We start from the raw sequence: 17,391 nt of genomic DNA, 5'->3' as shown, positions 1-17,391 counted from the left end.
GAAACATACTTGTAATCCAAAGCATTTGTACATTAAAGCACATTTCCCCATGAGAAATAACAGAAACTGAGATGATTCATTCCACAACCCAAAAATATTCCTATAAAAATGATTACAATACTGTAATATTATATAAAATAATAAAGAAAATACAAAATCTAAAGAAAAATGTATTAACCTGCACTTACCCTTGAAAACCTTTGTGACTGGTGTGAGGGAGACAAGAGAGAGGAGGGTTATTGTGTAGGACAACTTTCACTATCACTAACGGATGTTGACTACAGTACAGTATTAATAAATTCCTGCCGTGTACTGTATTTAATGTAACCGACAATAAGGCTGCAGAGGAGAGGGTCTCTATCTGCGGGCAGCCTGACCTAGAATGAAGCAAAGCGTCCCTAAGCTGACTCTCCTGGAAAAGCAAAGGACTATGCTGTGAAGTGACAAAAAAATACCCTAGTGCCCGTTGCGGGCATCTTCCAACATTCTGAAAAATCACTGGCTTCTGCCAAACACCATGGCCTGAGACCGAGCATCCGTGGGGAGACGATCACCCATGATCCCGTAGAGAGAGAGAAAGAGAGGCAGAGAGAGACAAGACCCATTGGGTCAGTGGTGATCATGTGACGTTCGGCGTCACGTACTATTCATATCGCAAGACGTTGCTCGTTTGTCAAGTTAAAATTCATTAGAAATGTTTGCTCGTCTGGAAGAACGCTTGCAGAACAAGTTACAACCCAAGGTTTTACTGTACATTTGTTTCTTATTAAAACACACATGTAAGCTAGCAAACTGAAACCTATTTTTCTACACTTTAAGTTACCATTAGAGTACATTAGTATAATCCACGGAAGTGAATTCGGTGATATCTAGCAACATGGCATGTGCATTAACCTGTTGATCTAGCAAGGTTGCTTCTAGGAAACTGTCTCAGGGGTACCGTGGGAAATATATAAATGGACCCATGAACAGGGTTATTTACCATAACGTTACTTGTAATAGCAAAATACTGGAAAGAGTCCAGTGAGTGAAGAAGTTGTGCGTAGTGCTGTGGAGTTGTCTCCGGCATGCATTCAGTGCAAAAAGTGAGGGCAGAATACTAGGTACTGTATGCTATCTTTCACATAAGAATGGAAGGAAATAATTTTTTGGATATATTTTTTAAAAATTAAAAATTTTTTAAATTACACATTTTAAAAAGCATAAACTAAAAGGTAATGAAAATGATTATCTACACAGAAGAAGGAGTGATGGGGGAATAATACAAAATGATGACTAGACTTCTCTGAGTGTCCCTTATTTTATATCCTTTGCTTTTGGAACTATAGAAATATTTTGCATATATTTAAATTTTTTTTAACATTTATTCATTTTTTTTTTTTTTAATTTTTTTTTCAACGTTTATTTATTTTTGGGACAGAGAGAGACAGAGCATGAACGGGGGAGGGGCAGAGAGAGAGGGAGACACAGAATCAGAAACAGGCTCCAGGCTCCGAGCCATCAGCCCAGAGCCTGACGCGGGGCTCGAACTCACGGACCGTGAGATCGTGACCTGGCTGAAGTCGGACGCTTAACCGACTGCGCCACCCAGGCGCCCCAACATTTATTCATTTTTTGAGAGACAAAGAGAGACAGAGCGTGAGTGGGGGAGGGGCAGAGAGCGAGGGAGACACAGAATCCGAAGCAGGCTCCAGGCTCTGAGCTGTCCTCACAGAGCCCGACGTGGGGCTCGAACTCACGGACTGTGAGATCATGACCTGAGCTGAAGTCGGACACTCAACCGACTGAGCCACCCAGGCGCCCCCTACACATATTTTAATATAGAATTGAATTTCAGAAGAAACAGCAAGTCCTAAAAATGAAAAAGAAAATGAAGCAAATGAACTTAACTATATATAAGTTGAGGGGTAACTACAGTAATTTGTGTCTCTGGTGAGATGTAGCCTGAGTAGAAAAAGAATTGCAAAAAAGGTGGCAAATGTTTTAGTAGTAATATTGTTGTTAGTACTTTTGGTATTATTATTTTGAAACTGTTTGTTATTCACACACGCACATAGATTTATATGAAGCAAATGAGTAGTATGTTGATGCTGTGACAGAAACTTTGAGTATGAAAGAGATACAAATCCAGTAGTAAAGGAGTTAGGTTAAAAGCCTGATCTTACTTTTGAATTGGAAACACTTATGTGGATTCATACACTTTTCTTTTAAAAGAAAGCATTTTCTAGCTCTCCCCTCAGAAAAGGCCTAGAAACAACCCTGTCGCGCTGAGCACCGAGATTGTGCTCTCTGAATACCACTTCCCACTGAAAGGAATGAGGGCCCTTTGGAGAAATGGCTGAGTCTAAGTGTGGGGCAGGAGGGGTGCGAGATGAGCCTGGAATGTCTGTCCTGTTGGGACGGGAAGGCAAGCATCAGAAACTACTGTGCATTGAATTGAAAAGACACAAGGGCCAACTTGAAGAATTGGGCAACAAATGGGGCAAACTGGACAGTGGAAAAGAATAATGACTCAGTGATTGAAACATATCAGAACCGTTAAAATCCATGAGTTCATGAGATATATATCCATCCATCCCGGTGATGCTGGGACCCCAGCTCATTTTTCTGGAAATTGATAAATAAAGGTAAAGAATCAAGCAGTTTTTCTGCTTTCTCTGTACAACTTGTACTTTTAGGGTAAGCAGATCACAGATAAATACTATCAGGTTGTTCTCTATTAATGAATTCTAGATAATAAACACAGAAAGAATGATAAAAATTTCAGTTCCTAATGAGTAATGGGATCAGGATGGCAAACTATGGCCCTGGGTTCAAAATCTGGCCTGCCACTTCTCTTAAATTGCATTGTTGTTCTTTTAGTTAATGGTTTGGCTATGTACTTTCTAGTTAAAATGTATTATAGTTCTTTGGTGACTTCTGTTATGTTCATGAGCAATAATCCTTTGTATTTTGATCCCTAGGAAAATCAGAGGCTCCTTAAAAATATGTTCAAAATCAGTTATTTTTGAACCAGATGCAATATCCCAGCCCATCATTAAGGTAAATGCATTTTAAATGTGAACAGAGACATTCCTACTCTTTGTGTATATCTTACCTTTGCTTATTTTTATAATATTTCTCCCTCAATTTTATCCAGATTCCTTTGAGAGATTGTATAAAAATAGGAAAACATGAAGAAAATGGATCCAGTAGACACTTTACAAAGTATGTCTTTGTCAGTAACTATTTAATTTTACTTCTGCCAAAAAATTCTGTATATTTAATGACTTTTATCTGCATTGTAGGGCAAAATCTGGGGCGATTTCACTCCTTTTCAGTCAGGTAAGAAGCACGTAGTGAATATTTTTTTCTTAACCTGAGTAAAAACACGCACACGCCATTTTGGGTTTTTTTAGCACAGTGAAATTATTGGTAGAAATCTCAAACGAAGACTGCTGGAATAGATCTTTAAATGCTTTTAATATTGAACCATTGAGAAATATTTTTAAAAATTTTTATTTATTTTTGAGAGAGAGAGAGAGAACAAGCAGGGGAGGGGCAGAGAGAGAGGGAGACACAGAATCTGAAGCAGGCTCCAGGCTCTGAGCTGTCAGCCCAGAGCCTGATGCAGGGCTCGAACCTACGAACCATGAGATCGTGACCTGAGCCGAAGTCAGACACGTAACTGGCTGAGCCACCCAGGGGCCCCGAGAAATATATATTTTTAAAGCTGTGATCACTAATGAGATCCTTAATGTTTATAAAGTTGTGTGATGCCCGCAGGCTTGTGGTTTCGTCCTGAGGATCATGATGGTGTCTGTGGGTTGAGATGAAACCACCGCGGCCCCCCCTCATCCCCCCCTCCCCCCAGGCCTCCTGGCCACTTAGTCGGTGGGGGCCAGCAGCACAGCACTGAGTAGGATCTCGGCTTGGCTCATGGTGACAGCAGGCCACCAGCTCAGGATGTGCCGGCTTGTACAGTGATGAGGCTTGGGGTCATGACCTCTTACTCATTCCAGATGTATTCCGTGTACAATGATGTACCCAGTGCCGTGCTTACTGCTGGCAACACAAAGAAAATTAAAATACGGTTTTTCTCCCATCATATACTTAGTTCGTTCATAGATTTTTTTTTTTTTAACTTATAAATAAGAAAGGAGTCAAGGGCCTCTCCCACTTGCTTTTTGCTCTGGATTTTACCTTTTTTATCTTTAAAATGAGAGGGTTAGAGATCATGTTGCCCCAACTATCTGCAGAGGCCTAGTTCCATGAAGTGGATTTTCTCAAAGGGAAATCATTCCACGGTCAAGTAAGCGTAGAAGGGAGATGATTGGAGCAGAGGCTGCTCCGGTGGGTTTTTTTTGGATCACCTACCCCTTCTGTTCATGGAACACTTTTTTTTTTTTTTTAAGTTTATTCATTTATTTTGAGAGAGAGAGCGAGCAAGGGAGGGGCAGAGAGAGAGGGAGAGAGAGAATCCCAAGCAGGCTCTGTGCTGGGCACAGACATGGGGCTCAAACTCACGAACTGTGAGATCATAACCTGAGCCAAGATCAAGACTTAGACGCTTAGCCGACTGAGCCATCCAGGAGGCCCCATGGAACACTTTTTAATGTGTATTGGAAAGTGTTTTGTGAAAGCAGGGAGATAAACAGATGAGGTGATTTTCTAGGTCTGCCTTCCATAATTCGGTTAGTTTCCAGGAAGAAAACATTTGAAACCAGCCTATCTTTGACTTCCTGTTGTTTTACCTGGTATAAATGAAAACAGTTAAAGCCATCTATTACTTTGGAGGTGGGGTGGGGGGAACACCATAATTCTGGCCTGCACCTGTGCTCTCATTATTTCTGTAGTATCATCCTACATCATAGCTTTGTTCTAGAAAGTCCACTTCTTGAGCTTTGCGCAGTGGCAGTATCGTAGCCAATGAGGTTTATCCGAGGTGCGATTATTGCTAATTGAAAGTCCACTTCTTGAAAGGAAGAGGTACTTTCTCAATTGGAAGCGTGGTTTCCATTATACAAATGATCCATTTTAGTCATTTACAGACTTAGTAGCAGAGGTCTCGTGTCAGACTAACTCAAAATCAACTTAAGTATACAATTAAAAGCAGCTCAACTTTTGTGGCTTTTGATTAAGAGGTCACACTTGTTTCAGAAATATGTTATGGTTCTTTAGGCTTTAGAGAGTAGGTGTTTGTGCAAATAATAGTTTTTATTCATGCATTTATATATTCAGTATATATATTCACGGCTTTGAAGGCATAGGGAAGAATAAAGTATCCAAAGCCCCTCTCCCCATGGACTTTACTGTTTGATGGGGGCAACAGACAATAAGCAGACATCTTCTGTATGGAAGAAAATGCAAACAGGACGAAGGATCGAGAATGATGAGGAAAGCAGGAGCTGCTTTAGAGAGAATGGTCAGCGGTGCCTGGCCGCAAAGGCACATGGGAAGGCACACCACTCAGAAGGGCTGAGGGAATGAGCCAGGCAGCACCCCGAGTGGTGGGGGCCTGAGAGGCAAAGGTCCTGGCAGGTGGCAGGCTCAGTGAGGGTGAACGTGCCTGGGGCGAGGGATGAAGGGCAGTGGGGAAGGGAGGTGGAGCGGTGGTGGGCTCTGTGTCACGGAGGCCCTGTGGGGTAATAAGCAGTCCACATAAAGCACAAAAGAGAATAAATAACCCCTGACAGCTGAGTTGTGTGTGTTGGTAAATCTCTTGGAGGCTGGGTAGGGAATGTGCTGTAGGGGGCATGAGCGGAAGCAAGGAGAGCCTTGAGGGGTATTGAGAACCTGGAGGTTTTCGTCCAGGATGGTAGCAATGGAAGGGTGAGAGGTGGCCAGTGTCTGGATACATGCTGAAGAAAAACCTAACAGGTGTACTGATGGGTTCGTTGCAAGGTACAAAGGAGAACAGTCAGGAATGACCCCCAACAAGGTGGATAGCAAGGCCCTCCATTGCTGCCAAGGAGCCCAGGGAAGAGCAGGCCCTGTTGAGAAGGTGACCTCCGAGAGGGAAAGTCTGGCGGGCCTCAGGAGCATTGGTCTGGGTTTCAGGGAGAAGGCTGAGGCGACAGACATAAGCTGGGTGAAGCCCGGGGCCTGGATGTGGTTTCTGGGGGCCGGGTGTACACAGAGGGGCCTGAGGACAAAACCCAGCAAGTCTGCCGCGGGAGGTTGGGAAGAGAGAGGGTCTGAAGGAAGACAGAAGGGGCAGCGGGCGAGGCCAGGGAGGGCTGGGAGCCGGTGGCTGGAAGCCAGCTGGACAGCTGCTTCAGGAAGAGCCATCCTGAGCTCCGAGAAACAGAACCCAGGAAATGCTCAGAACAGATCCTTGAGTTTGGTGACCTAGAGATCTGGTGCACCTTTTATGACCTCAGGAGTGGATTCACCCCTGTAATGTGTGGTGTGGCTAAAAACGCACCCAGGGCCCAAGAGAAAGTACCGTCAGCTCTTGCAAAGAGTTTTGCCACAAAAAGGAACAGAAACAGTAAAATGAGGATATAAGACCCAAGGGAGGGTTCTTATCTCTTGTTTGTTTCAAATGTGAGAAAGTACAGCAAGCGTTATCACCATAGGAGCAGAGTTTCTGAACAGCTGGCAGGTGGAGGGAGGTCTACATTTTGTGGCCTAGTAGAGTGACCGCTTCTGAGGCCCCGGGCAGACCCATCATCATGGCAGGAGGGAAGGCAGGGAGACGGGTAGGGCTCCATGTTGACGGCCCTGGCGGGTGGCATTGCTTCTTGGACATGGTTACTAACATACAGTGTAGGCAGGTGACCAATGCGTGTAAGACAAACACACTATGGCATTTTAAGTCAGGGTTTCCCACAGGAAGCACTATGCCTTCAAGAGAGGAAAGAAAAAATCATCATGGCATGCCAAGCAGGATGTCATGGCATGCCAAGCAGGATCTGGATTGCCCAGATCACCTACAGAGAAGAGAAGTTTATGTTAATAAGCATATCTCATACCACAGTGACTTTGTTTTACCCGTTTCTTAGAAAATTGGCACTTCGATTAGCTTCCTTCCTCTGTCTGCTTGGTTACTGGGTACAGGTCATGACATTCATTAAACATCTCAGGGATCTTACCCGGTAATGGTTGCTACCTTGCTGCCTTGATGAATCCCTTTTTAAAATTTGTTATCCTAACACTACAACTTTAAAGCCATACTAAGAACAATGCAAGTGCTTTTGGAAATAGAGATTATGTTCACACTGATTCAAATTTGATGCATAAGATCTTAATTTATGGTAACTTATTACTGAGAATTTTTAATTATCTCACATGTAATTGATTTGTCCTTCTCAGGTATATTTCATTAAAGAACACAATATTGTTGCGCCGTATAAAATAGAAAGGGTAAGTAAAGCTTTTCATTTATTCCCGGCACTTTATATAGTGATTTTAAGCAGTAAGATTTTGTGATTTTATTAACATCTTTAATCGAATAGAAGAATAATAAAGAGTATTTAAAGCTTGTTACCAGCAGTTATAACAGAATTACCCAAGGGAGCCATAGACTTTAGTCCAAGAGATTTCAATAAACTTTTTGACTTAAAAAATAAATGTGTCTAATAGGGGGGAGAAATAAAGCTTAAATTATTAGATTAGCCATTGAAATCAGAATGTGTGTCATTTATAAGGTCATTTGCTAACTGTTTTTTTTAAAATGTTTAAGAAATATTTATAGAATATAAAATGCCCTTGAGAGCTGAATAATAATTTATAAATTGTCTTAATTGAGAGAGATATGAGTATACTTGCATACATTTCTGGTTTTCCAGGCCTTGTCAAGGAAGCATAGGCATCACATTTAACCGTTCTGTACATCACTTCATTCTTTGGCTTCAGCTTAATATATAGTAAAGGGGTAACTCTTACCAAAAGAGGGTTTTTACGGGACCTGCATTCAGGCTGGTGCTCTGCACACGGACACTGCCGTGAATGAGGAAAAGCCACCCTCTCAGAGCAAAGAGCCCCACAGGCTAAACCTCTGTCTGTCATAGGCCAGCCTGCAGTGTCTCAGCACTTGGGGAACTCGCAGACTACATGCTGTGGCTTTGAGGTTTATACACAAGAAACACTGGCATTTACCAGCCAGAAACTGTAGATATGAGATTTAATTGCTCTCCACTGGTGCTGTTGGCATTTGGGGAAGGATGGTTCTTAATGGTGTGGGGGCATCCCTCACACTGCAGGTATAGACACCCTACTCACTGTTCCCCCTGGTGTTGAGTAGGACCTCAATGCACTGGGGTAGTAGGAATCCCCCCCCCCACCCCCAGGTTGAGACCCACTGCCTGGGGGACTCTCCCTCCCATCGCTCTCCTGATATCCACAAAGCTGTTCTTGGTCCATTGAGAAGTTATGTAACAGGAGATGAGGGAGGTTTCCGAAGCAGAGAAGCTCTGTTGCTTCAGCGTAAACTGGGTGTGATTTTCAGATTGAAAAAGAGGGATAGTGACATTGGTGGTGACCATGAGAGATGGCGGAATAGGAAGCCCTCGTTCCTCTCATGGAGACCCTGATTCAGTCAACAATACATGGACCACCAGTGCCTTTTGTGACAAACCTGGAAACCAGTTAAGAGGCCCTGCACCCCAGGTTAGCATGGAAACAGCCCCACTGAAGCCAATAGGGATGTTTGTAACATCCTTTCAATATAGTCCCGCCCCCAATACCATACCGCGTGACGGGAGGGAACTCGCAGCTCCTCCCAGGAGAAGACAGGACCGTGTCCAACCGTGTGTCCAACCGTGTGTCCAACCGTGTGTTTGGGACCGTGTTCTGACTGTTGGGGTGGTTGCCCGAGGGACTGGCTTCAGTGTTGCCTGTGCTGGAGCGGTGACAGGACCCAGCATGCTCTAGATGCCTGGGGCCACCGACCACAAGGAGAAGCTGGGCATCAGGCTGCCGCTCCAGGGACCTGTGGTGCAGCAGACGGAGGACAGTGCAGCCCAGCAGACGCTCCCTCAGGGCTAAGAGGAGAGAATGTGACAAATCACATTAACCATCACAGGAGATATTCACCTGCCCTCTGAGCACCTAAATGTTTGAAGCAAACATTGACAGAATTGAAGGGACAAATTGATAGCAACACAATAAAAATAGAAGATCTCAATGCCCCACTTCCTTTTTTTTTTTTTTTAATGTTTCTTTATTTTGAGAAAGAGCACACAGTCGAGGAGGGGCAGAGAGAGAGAAAGAGAGAGAGAGAGAGAGAGAATGAATCCCAAGCAGGCAGGCTCTGTGCTGTCAGTGTAGAGCCTGACGCAGGGCTCGATCTCATGAACTGTGAGATCATGACCTGAGCCAAAATCAAGAGTTGGATGCTTAACTGACTGATGCTTAACCGGGTGCCCCTCGATGCCCCACTTTCAATAATGGGTAGAACATCCAGACAGAAGGTCAGTTAGGAAACAGAGGATCTGAACAACAGTATAGACCAGATGAACCTAAGAGACATACAGAGAACACTCCACCCAACAGCAGCAGAATACACATTCTTCTCAGGAGCACAAGGAACATTCCCTAGGACATAGCACATGTCAGGTCACAAAACGAATTTAAGAAGATTGAAGTCATACCAGGCATCTTTTCTGACTGTGGTGGACTAAAACTAGAAATACATAGCAGAAGGCAAGTTCACAGGCGTTACCAGCAACGACCAGTGGGTCAAAGAAGAAATGGGGCAATTAAAAAACACCTCGAGACAAAATCGAAAACGGAACATGCCTAAACTTACAGGATGCGGCAAAAGCTGTACTGAGGGGGAGGTTTCTAGTGATACGTACCTACAGTAAGGGAAGGAAACATCTCAGATTTAAAAACCTAACTACACACCTCGAGAAATGAGAGAAAACAGCCAACTGAGTCCAAAGTTGGCAGAAGGGAAGAAATAATAAATGTAGCAGTAATGTCTGGCAGGGTCTGCTCCTGCCCCCTCCCCCACCCCTAGCTCTCATTCCAGGGGGAGGAGCCGGCAGACAGCATTGCAAATGTTCCTAAAGTAGTATGGTTGGGCTTCTTCTCTTCCCTTGATTTGATTTGTTTCCCTTCTTCTTAGGGCACAATGGAGTATGTTTTTGAATTGGATGTTTCAGGGAAAGTGGAAGATGTCGTGGAAACGTTGCTTCAGGTAAGCCAGCGCCTTCCTCAGGCATTCCCTGGGCAGAGAATTCAAAGCACACTTAGGCAGAAACTTAAAAAAAGAAAAAAAAATCTTATTTATACATCTCTCTAAAACCATAATTTCTTTTCTAAATATGAAGCAGATTTACTTGAATATGTTGCATTTGAAAACTGTATGTTAGGAAGAAGTCACAGATGTATCAGAAGTGATCTTACCTGTTACCGAGGAACAGAATGATTGCTGGTTTTCATTGCTTCTAAGGAAATATCTTTGTATCGTTTCGGAGAAAAAAAAATAAATTCTTGTACATTTGTATATTGTAGCTTCACAGAGCGTCCTGCCTTGACAAACTTGGGGACCAAACTGCTATGGTAAGAGTTTCTAGAGATCGGTGTCTTTTTCGTGAATTAAATTGTATTGAGGTTTCACTCCTAAATCCTTATTTTTTAATGGTTCTGTTTTAATAGATAACCGCTATTTTGCAGTCGCGTTTGGCTAGGACATCATTTGACAAGAACAGGTAAGTTTTTAATGATTTCGTTCCCAGATTCTAAAAGCAGCAGATGTCTTTGATCCGTGTGCCTCCTTTGGCCTGTCCCAGACCGCCGATGTCACCGTCCGGGCCCCCAGACCTGCGTGTTGTCGGGAATGTCCCTGCCTCCCCTTCTCCATCCTGACTTGGGTCAGCCAGACAGGCCTGTGGACTGATGCTCACTAAGATCTTTCTAGGCCGTCAACTTCCGTCTTTTCACCCTGCTGTTGCCGGAGTTCAGGCCCCCACTGTCTTCACTCAGAACACCGTAGCGGCTGTGAGCTTGTCCACCTGACTCCAGTCTTCCCTTTTCCTATTCTCTCTTCCCTACCGAGCATGCCTTGAAAATGTGCTTTTTCTAAGGAACTTGATTATATCGCACGTCTGTTTAGAACTCTTCAGGATTTCCAGCTGCCTTCAGGGTAAAGTCTGAACCTTACGTGGCTTAGGTTCTAGCCCTTGTGTGTGCAGTACGTGTGGTCGCTGGTGTCCTGTGGAATTCTGTGCTCCAGCTCTTTGCATCTATGCAGATCCTGAATCGAATGGTCTCTTCCCTCTGAGCCTTCCTGCATGTTCCCTGTACTGAGAGCATTCAGCCTCCTTCCTCTTTTGCATCTGGCTGACTCTTACTTATTCTTCTGATTTCAGCTTGGCTGAAGTCACTTGTTTCCAGTTGTTTTGGAAAGTCTTATCCGACCCTTCAAGCTGTGATAGGTACCTTACAAGGTGTCCTGTGGGGACTGGGAAACTATATTCCTACTAGTCCAGTGATTTTTTTCATTGATTTTCTCAGCTTTTCTAACTATACAACATATTTCCTGCAAATAATTATGCTTTTTGTACGGACCTGTGTTCTTACTGGTTTCTTGCCTTCTATTAAGTAGATCTGCATTTCCTCTCTAATACCACTGTATCAATCATTGTAACTGTATAATAACTCTTGATATTTACAGGTTCAGGGCCTCACACTTTATTTTCCTTTTCAGTTTATGTCTTCGCTATTCTTGGCCTTGTCCTGCACTTCTATATGCATTTAAGAACAGCTTGTCAAGTTCCATAAAAGAAAGCCCGCTGGGATTCTGATTGGGATTGCAATGAATCACTCATTTATTTAGGCCTTCTTTAACGTCTTCCTTATGATTTTCTCTGTAAAGGTCTTTACCCACTTGTGTTAGATTTATTCCAGGGACTTCGTATTTCTGACAGTGTTGTAAATGATGTCCTAAAAAGTCCTTCCCTGTTCATTGTTGATACATGGAATGCAGTGGATTTTTGTGTATTCAGTTTGTGGCTAAACTTCGTGATCAGTGCCATTAACTTTATATGTAAATTCTTTAATATGTACAAAATCTTGTCATAAATTATTACAGTCCCTGTTCACTAAATACCATTTTTATTTTAGATTCTTATTTCAGATTCCTGCATTTGTAATGACTCCAGCTTAAGACAACGTAGAAAGTATTGGTTGAATAGACTCATTTATGGATTATCATATGCCAGGCTTTTGCTCCAGGCTTATGTTTATAAATGAGATTAGTTTGTAATATTCTGTTTTATTGCTATCTTTGTGAGATTTGTGACCTTACACTACATTTTAGAGTGTTGAAGCACTTGCCAGGAAAGCCATCTGGCCAATAATGTTTCTCTGTTTATGTTTGTTTGCTTCTCTTTCTGTTTCACCTACAAAGCATTAATTTTTCTTTCTGTTTTAATACTTGCAGGATATTTTAGGTAAATGGATTGCCAGGGGAAGAATAGCTTCCTTTTTAGGAAGGAAAAGGAATAAGAAGAATTAGCTTCTCTTGACCTACTTAGAATGCATAATTCTGAGTAGCGATTTTTTCAGTCCTGGGCTTCAGCATCGCATTAATTTTAAAAATGGCTCACTGTGGAGGTTTTAATTTAATCCAGACTCCAAAATGTTAAGCTGAAGAATTTAGAGAAGAAACTTTTACTGTATAAAATGCGATATTCCCGTGTGGTATACTTCCTCTCAAAGAAAGGTAAACTTTGACCATCATAGTTCCAAGGAAATACTTTCTTATTGAAGAAATAAAAGATAACTACATTTATTTTTCTCTACTGTTCATTCTGAAAATTTTCAAATCCTCACAAGTCCGAAGAATAACATAATGAACAGAGATACCCTATGAGTCACCAAGGGTTCATTTGTTAACATTTTGTCAGATTTGCTTCAGTTCTTGCACGTTCTGTGTTTGTGTGTGTACAAGTGTATGTGTGTGTATATATATGTGTGTGTGTATGTGTGGGTGTATGTCTGATATTTATATTTCCTTTATACTTACATATATGTGTATATACATTATAAGTCGTGTGTAGTTGTACGTAAATGTGTTACATATAAAATATTCTTTTTTAGAATCACTAGAAATTACACTGCAAGACATGACACTTTACCCATAACTATCTCAACCTGTGTCTTTTACAAGGATCTTCTCTGGCACCCCTCCATTTTGTTACAGTACTCAAGTGGCAATCATTCTATAGCATCATGTAATTTATAGTGTCATATTCAAGTTGCCCCCATATGTACCCCAAAAATCCCCTTGAAAGTCTTTTATTTTGGACTAATTTGGGGTATAAAGGAAAGGTGTAAAGATAGCACACAGAGTTCTACAACTCACCGGCTTTCTCCTGTTGTTATATGGTTAGTCTGTCGGTGTGGCCATATTTGGTTGGACAGATTCCTAGATTTGTGATATCTTTTGTTGCTACTTAAATGTTTTCTTCCAATTATTTGTTACTGGTATGTAGAAATACAGTGTTTTGTTGTTGTTGTTGTTGTTGCCTGCTTTGATTTTTTTTTTTTTTTTTTTAATTTTTTTTTTCAACGTTTATTTATTTTTGGGACAGAGAGAGAGACAGAGCATGAATGGGGGAGGGGCAGAGAGAGAGGGAGACACAGAATCGGAAACAGGCTCCAGGCTCTGAGCCATCAGCCCAGAGCCCGACGCGGGGCTCGAACTCACGGACCGCGAGATCGTGACCTGGCTGAAGTCGGACGCTTAACCGACTGCGCCACCCAGGCGCCCCAGCCTGCTTTGATTTTTACATCCACCTTGTATCCTGTGACATTTCCAGGTTTACTCATTAGTCCTGGTGGGTTTCTGTTAATTGTGTAGTTTTCTGTATACATAATCGTTTCATCTGTGAATAATGACAGTTTCACAGAAATCCTCATGGCTTTTATTTCTGCGTTTTGCCTCATTGTGCTGTTTAATTAATGGATGTGATGGGAGCACATACTTGCCCTGTCCTTGATCTTACTGGAAAAGGGTTTGTTTCACCGCTGAAGAATGAGGCTAGCTCTAGGTTTTTTATAGATGCCCTTCATCAGAATGAGGAAGCTCCATTTTATTCCTGGTTTGCGGAGAGCATTTTCAATAATAGGTTTAGAGTTTTGTTAATTTTTTCTTCTGCACTTCTTGAAATGATCATTTTTTTTCCACTTTATTCTGTCAATGTTGTGAATTACATTGATTGATTCTTTTTTTCAATGTTCAACCAACCTTATTCATGGGATAAATCCAACTTGATCATAATGTATTCTCCTTTTTCTATTACTTGATATTACTAGGTTTGTTTTGCTAGTATTTTGTAAAGGATTTTTGCCTCCGTGTTCATGAGGGATGTTGCTCCATAAATCTTTAACGTATCTGTCGGGATTTGCTATCAGGGTTCTGTTGGCCTCATCAGATGAGTTTGGCAATGTTCCGTCATCCAGTTTTCTGAAAGACTGCTTGTCAGGTCGTATTTCTTTCTTAAGTTTTTAACAGAATTCATTGGTAAAGCCATATAGGCCTGAGGGCTCTTACTCATTTATTTACTAGACATGAGACTGTGTATGTTGTCTGTTTCTTCCTGTGCCTGTTTTGGTTACGCTGTGTTTTTCAAAAAATTTGTCCACTTCATGGCACATTTATTGGTGTGAAATTGTTATTGTCCTTTTAATGTCAGTAAGATCTGTCGTGATGGTCGTCCCTCTTTCATTCCTTACATTGAAGCTGTGTGTTTTCTCTTTTCTTTCTTTGCCAGCTTTTCCAGGGCTTTGTCAATTTTATTAAACTTTCGAAGAACCAACTTTTGACTTTATTGATTTTTCTCTACTTTTCTATTTTATATAAAATGGATTTCCCCTCTTCTGATTTCCTTCCTTCAGCTTCCTTTGGGTTTAACTGTTCTTTTCCTAGCTTCTTACAAAAATCAAATCTTTTTGTACTTACATGTACTTACGTGTAAATTGACCTTCTTTTTGTACTTACATGTAAATTGACCTCTAAGCACTGCTTCACCTGCAGCCCACACATTACTGCAAAAATATTTTGTAATTTCCTGTGCCATCTCTTCTGCGACCCATGGGTTATTTAGAAGTGTGTTATTTAACTTCAGCCTATTTGGGGATTTTGTTATTATTGTTACTGACGTTTAGTTAAATACCATCTTGGTTCAGAGAATACATTCCATATGACTCCAGTCTTTTGGTACTGTTGAGATTTGCTTTCAGCCCAGCATATGGGCTGTTTGGTGAAAGTTACATATGTCCCTGAAAGGAAGGTGTGCTGGGCAGTTGTTGAATATAGTGTTGAGTAAATGCCATTTGGTTCCACCTGGCTGATGGTTGTTTTGATCATCTATACTCTATCAAGTTTTTGTTGATTTGTTTTATCAGTTACCGCGAGAAGGGTGTTAAAATTGCCAGTAATGATTGTGGGATTATTCCCCTCCCATTTCTGTCAGCTCATGGCTTGTATATTAGGAAGCTATATTGTTAGGTTGTACATTTTGATGTGTAATGTCTTCTTTTTTCCAAATGTTTATTTTGACAGAGAAAGAATGTGATGAGTGGGAGAGGGTGAAAGGGGGTGGGGGGAAGGGAGAGAGGGAGGGAGGATCCCAAGCAGGCTCTGCACTATCAGCCCAGAGCCCGACACAGGGCTCCGTCTCACGAACCATGAGATCATGACCTGAGCCGAACTGAAGAGTCAGATGTTCAACCGACTGAGCCAGCCAGGCGCCCTAGATGTAATGTCTTCTTGATGCCCTGAACCCTTCATCATTATGAAGTATCCCTCTTTATCCATTTGTCTTGAAGTCTGCTTTGTCCTCTCCTAATCTGGCCGTACCAGTTCCTCATATGGTATGATGGCATGGTATTTCCTTTTCTGTCCCTCTACTTGTAACCTGTCTGTGTCTTCATTCTGTTACCAAACAACACACACTTTATGTAGTTGAGTCTTGCTTTTCATGTAGTCTGACACCCTCCCTTTTTAATTGGGATGCTTAACTCATTTGTAATTATGTGTTATTAATATAGTTGCTTTTAAATCCACTATCTCAGTATTTGTTAGCATTCCATTTGTTCTTGGCTTTTCTGACTCTCCATTCTTGCCTTCTTTGGGGTAAATCTAATATTTCTAAGTAGTCCATTTTGTCTACTGTCTTGACTTTTTAAGCTGTGCCACTTTGTATCATTTTTAGTGGTTGCTCTAGAGATTACAGTAGACACCTGGGACCATAGTGTATCTTCAATAATATTACACTACTCTCCAACAATGTAAGAGCTTTACAGCAGTGTATTTCCATATGGCCTCTCCTGCCCATAAGACCTGATCTTATGGTCTTATATTAAATTTCTACATCTAGCATGAAGCCCATAACCACGGTGTTCTTATTTTTGCTTCAAAAAAAAAAAAAAAATCATTTGATTTTTAAAAGAATTTAGCTACGTACATGTGTGTATATAAACTAAATATACAGAAAAATACATCTTGTTCCATATACTCAGATATTTAAACATGTACTCATTCTGCAACTCCAGTGTGTTTAATCTAGTCTCCTTTCTCCTCAGGTTGAAGAACTTTCTGTCACATTTCTTGTAGTGCAGGCCTGTTCAGTGATTTCTTTCAGAGTAGGTCTCTCTGAATATATCTTTATTTCCCCTTCATTTCTGAAGGGCATTTTTGTTGGATATGGAATTCTGGGTTGGTTTTCTTTTCACTATTTTAAAGATTTGTGTTCTTTTGTATGTTGGTGTCCCCTGTTTGCTGTGAAGTCACGTCATGTGTCGTCCTGTTGCCTGCATGTAAGGTGTAGTTTTCTCTGTGCTCATCCTGCCTGGGGACCTCAAGGTTTTGGGGTAACATGAGTCTAGAACCCGTGTCTCTCGTCGGTTCTTCCGCATTCTCTCCCTCAGTATTTCTTCTGCCCCATAGTCAGTCTCTTCCCCTGGAACTGGAGTTATGCCTATGTCAGTGTGTTTTGTATATTCCCTCAGCTGTCAGACCCTCTGTTCTGACATTTTGTTTCAGGCCACTTTTTATTCACCCATTTTCAGCCTGACCTGACTTCTTCCCTGCTATGTCCGGTCTGTTCAGCTTGTTTAATTAATTCTTCATTTCTCCTATCCAGATTTTTCATTCCTAGCGTTTCCTCTTGGTTCTTTCTCCTAGTTTTGATTCCTCCGGTGAAATTCCCTTTCTCTTCACATATGTTCTTCATCTTCTAGATATTTAGCGTGTTTATGATCTTGAAGTCTCCCTCTGGTGGATCCAACCTTGAGTCATCTTCCATTGAATCTTTTCTCTCAGGAGCATGGGTCATATTTTCTGGATTCTTTGTGTTTCTTGTAACTTGTTATCGTATGCTGAGTGTTGGGTTTTAAAAAGAACCGTGGAGACTGAACTAAATACTATTTACCTCCAAAAGTAGTTGTGCGCCC

At 41.7% G+C, this 17,391-nt stretch overlaps 1 protein-coding gene and 1 non-coding gene across 3 annotated transcripts in view; both read left to right on the top strand.

Annotated features, from left to right (window-relative positions):
• NSMAF (neutral sphingomyelinase activation associated factor) overlaps nucleotides 1-17,391 on the top strand; it is a 63,607-nt gene that overhangs the window by 18,998 nt on the left and 27,218 nt on the right. Inside the window, exons 3-9 of one of the 2 annotated variants that reach the window (XM_047073960.1) lie at nucleotides 2,964-3,042; nucleotides 3,140-3,207; nucleotides 3,288-3,324; nucleotides 7,297-7,347; nucleotides 10,055-10,126; nucleotides 10,444-10,491; nucleotides 10,588-10,640. In XM_047073960.1, the coding sequence (XP_046929916.1) occupies nucleotides 2,964-3,042; nucleotides 3,140-3,207; nucleotides 3,288-3,324; nucleotides 7,297-7,347; nucleotides 10,055-10,126; nucleotides 10,444-10,491; nucleotides 10,588-10,640 (408 nt within the window). The remainder of the gene's footprint in view (nucleotides 1-2,963; nucleotides 3,043-3,139; nucleotides 3,208-3,287; nucleotides 3,325-7,296; nucleotides 7,348-10,054; nucleotides 10,127-10,443; nucleotides 10,492-10,587; nucleotides 10,641-17,391) is intronic. The other variant, XM_047073961.1, reaches the window with a different exon arrangement.
• LOC124507954 (U4 spliceosomal RNA) lies at nucleotides 4,880-5,019 on the top strand. The gene has a single exon (XR_006961174.1). It is a non-coding gene; the product is annotated as a U4 spliceosomal RNA (small nuclear RNA).

This window comes from Lynx rufus, unplaced genomic scaffold (genome assembly GCF_022079265.1).
Source record: "Lynx rufus isolate CCGP_SWC_20201006 ecotype Redwood Valley unplaced genomic scaffold, mLynRuf1.p SCAF_12, whole genome shotgun sequence".
Classification (NCBI taxonomy): Eukaryota; Metazoa; Chordata; class Mammalia; order Carnivora; family Felidae; genus Lynx; species Lynx rufus.
The sequence above is the reverse complement of the archived record's forward strand: the minus strand, read 5'-3'. Positions and strand labels throughout refer to the sequence as shown.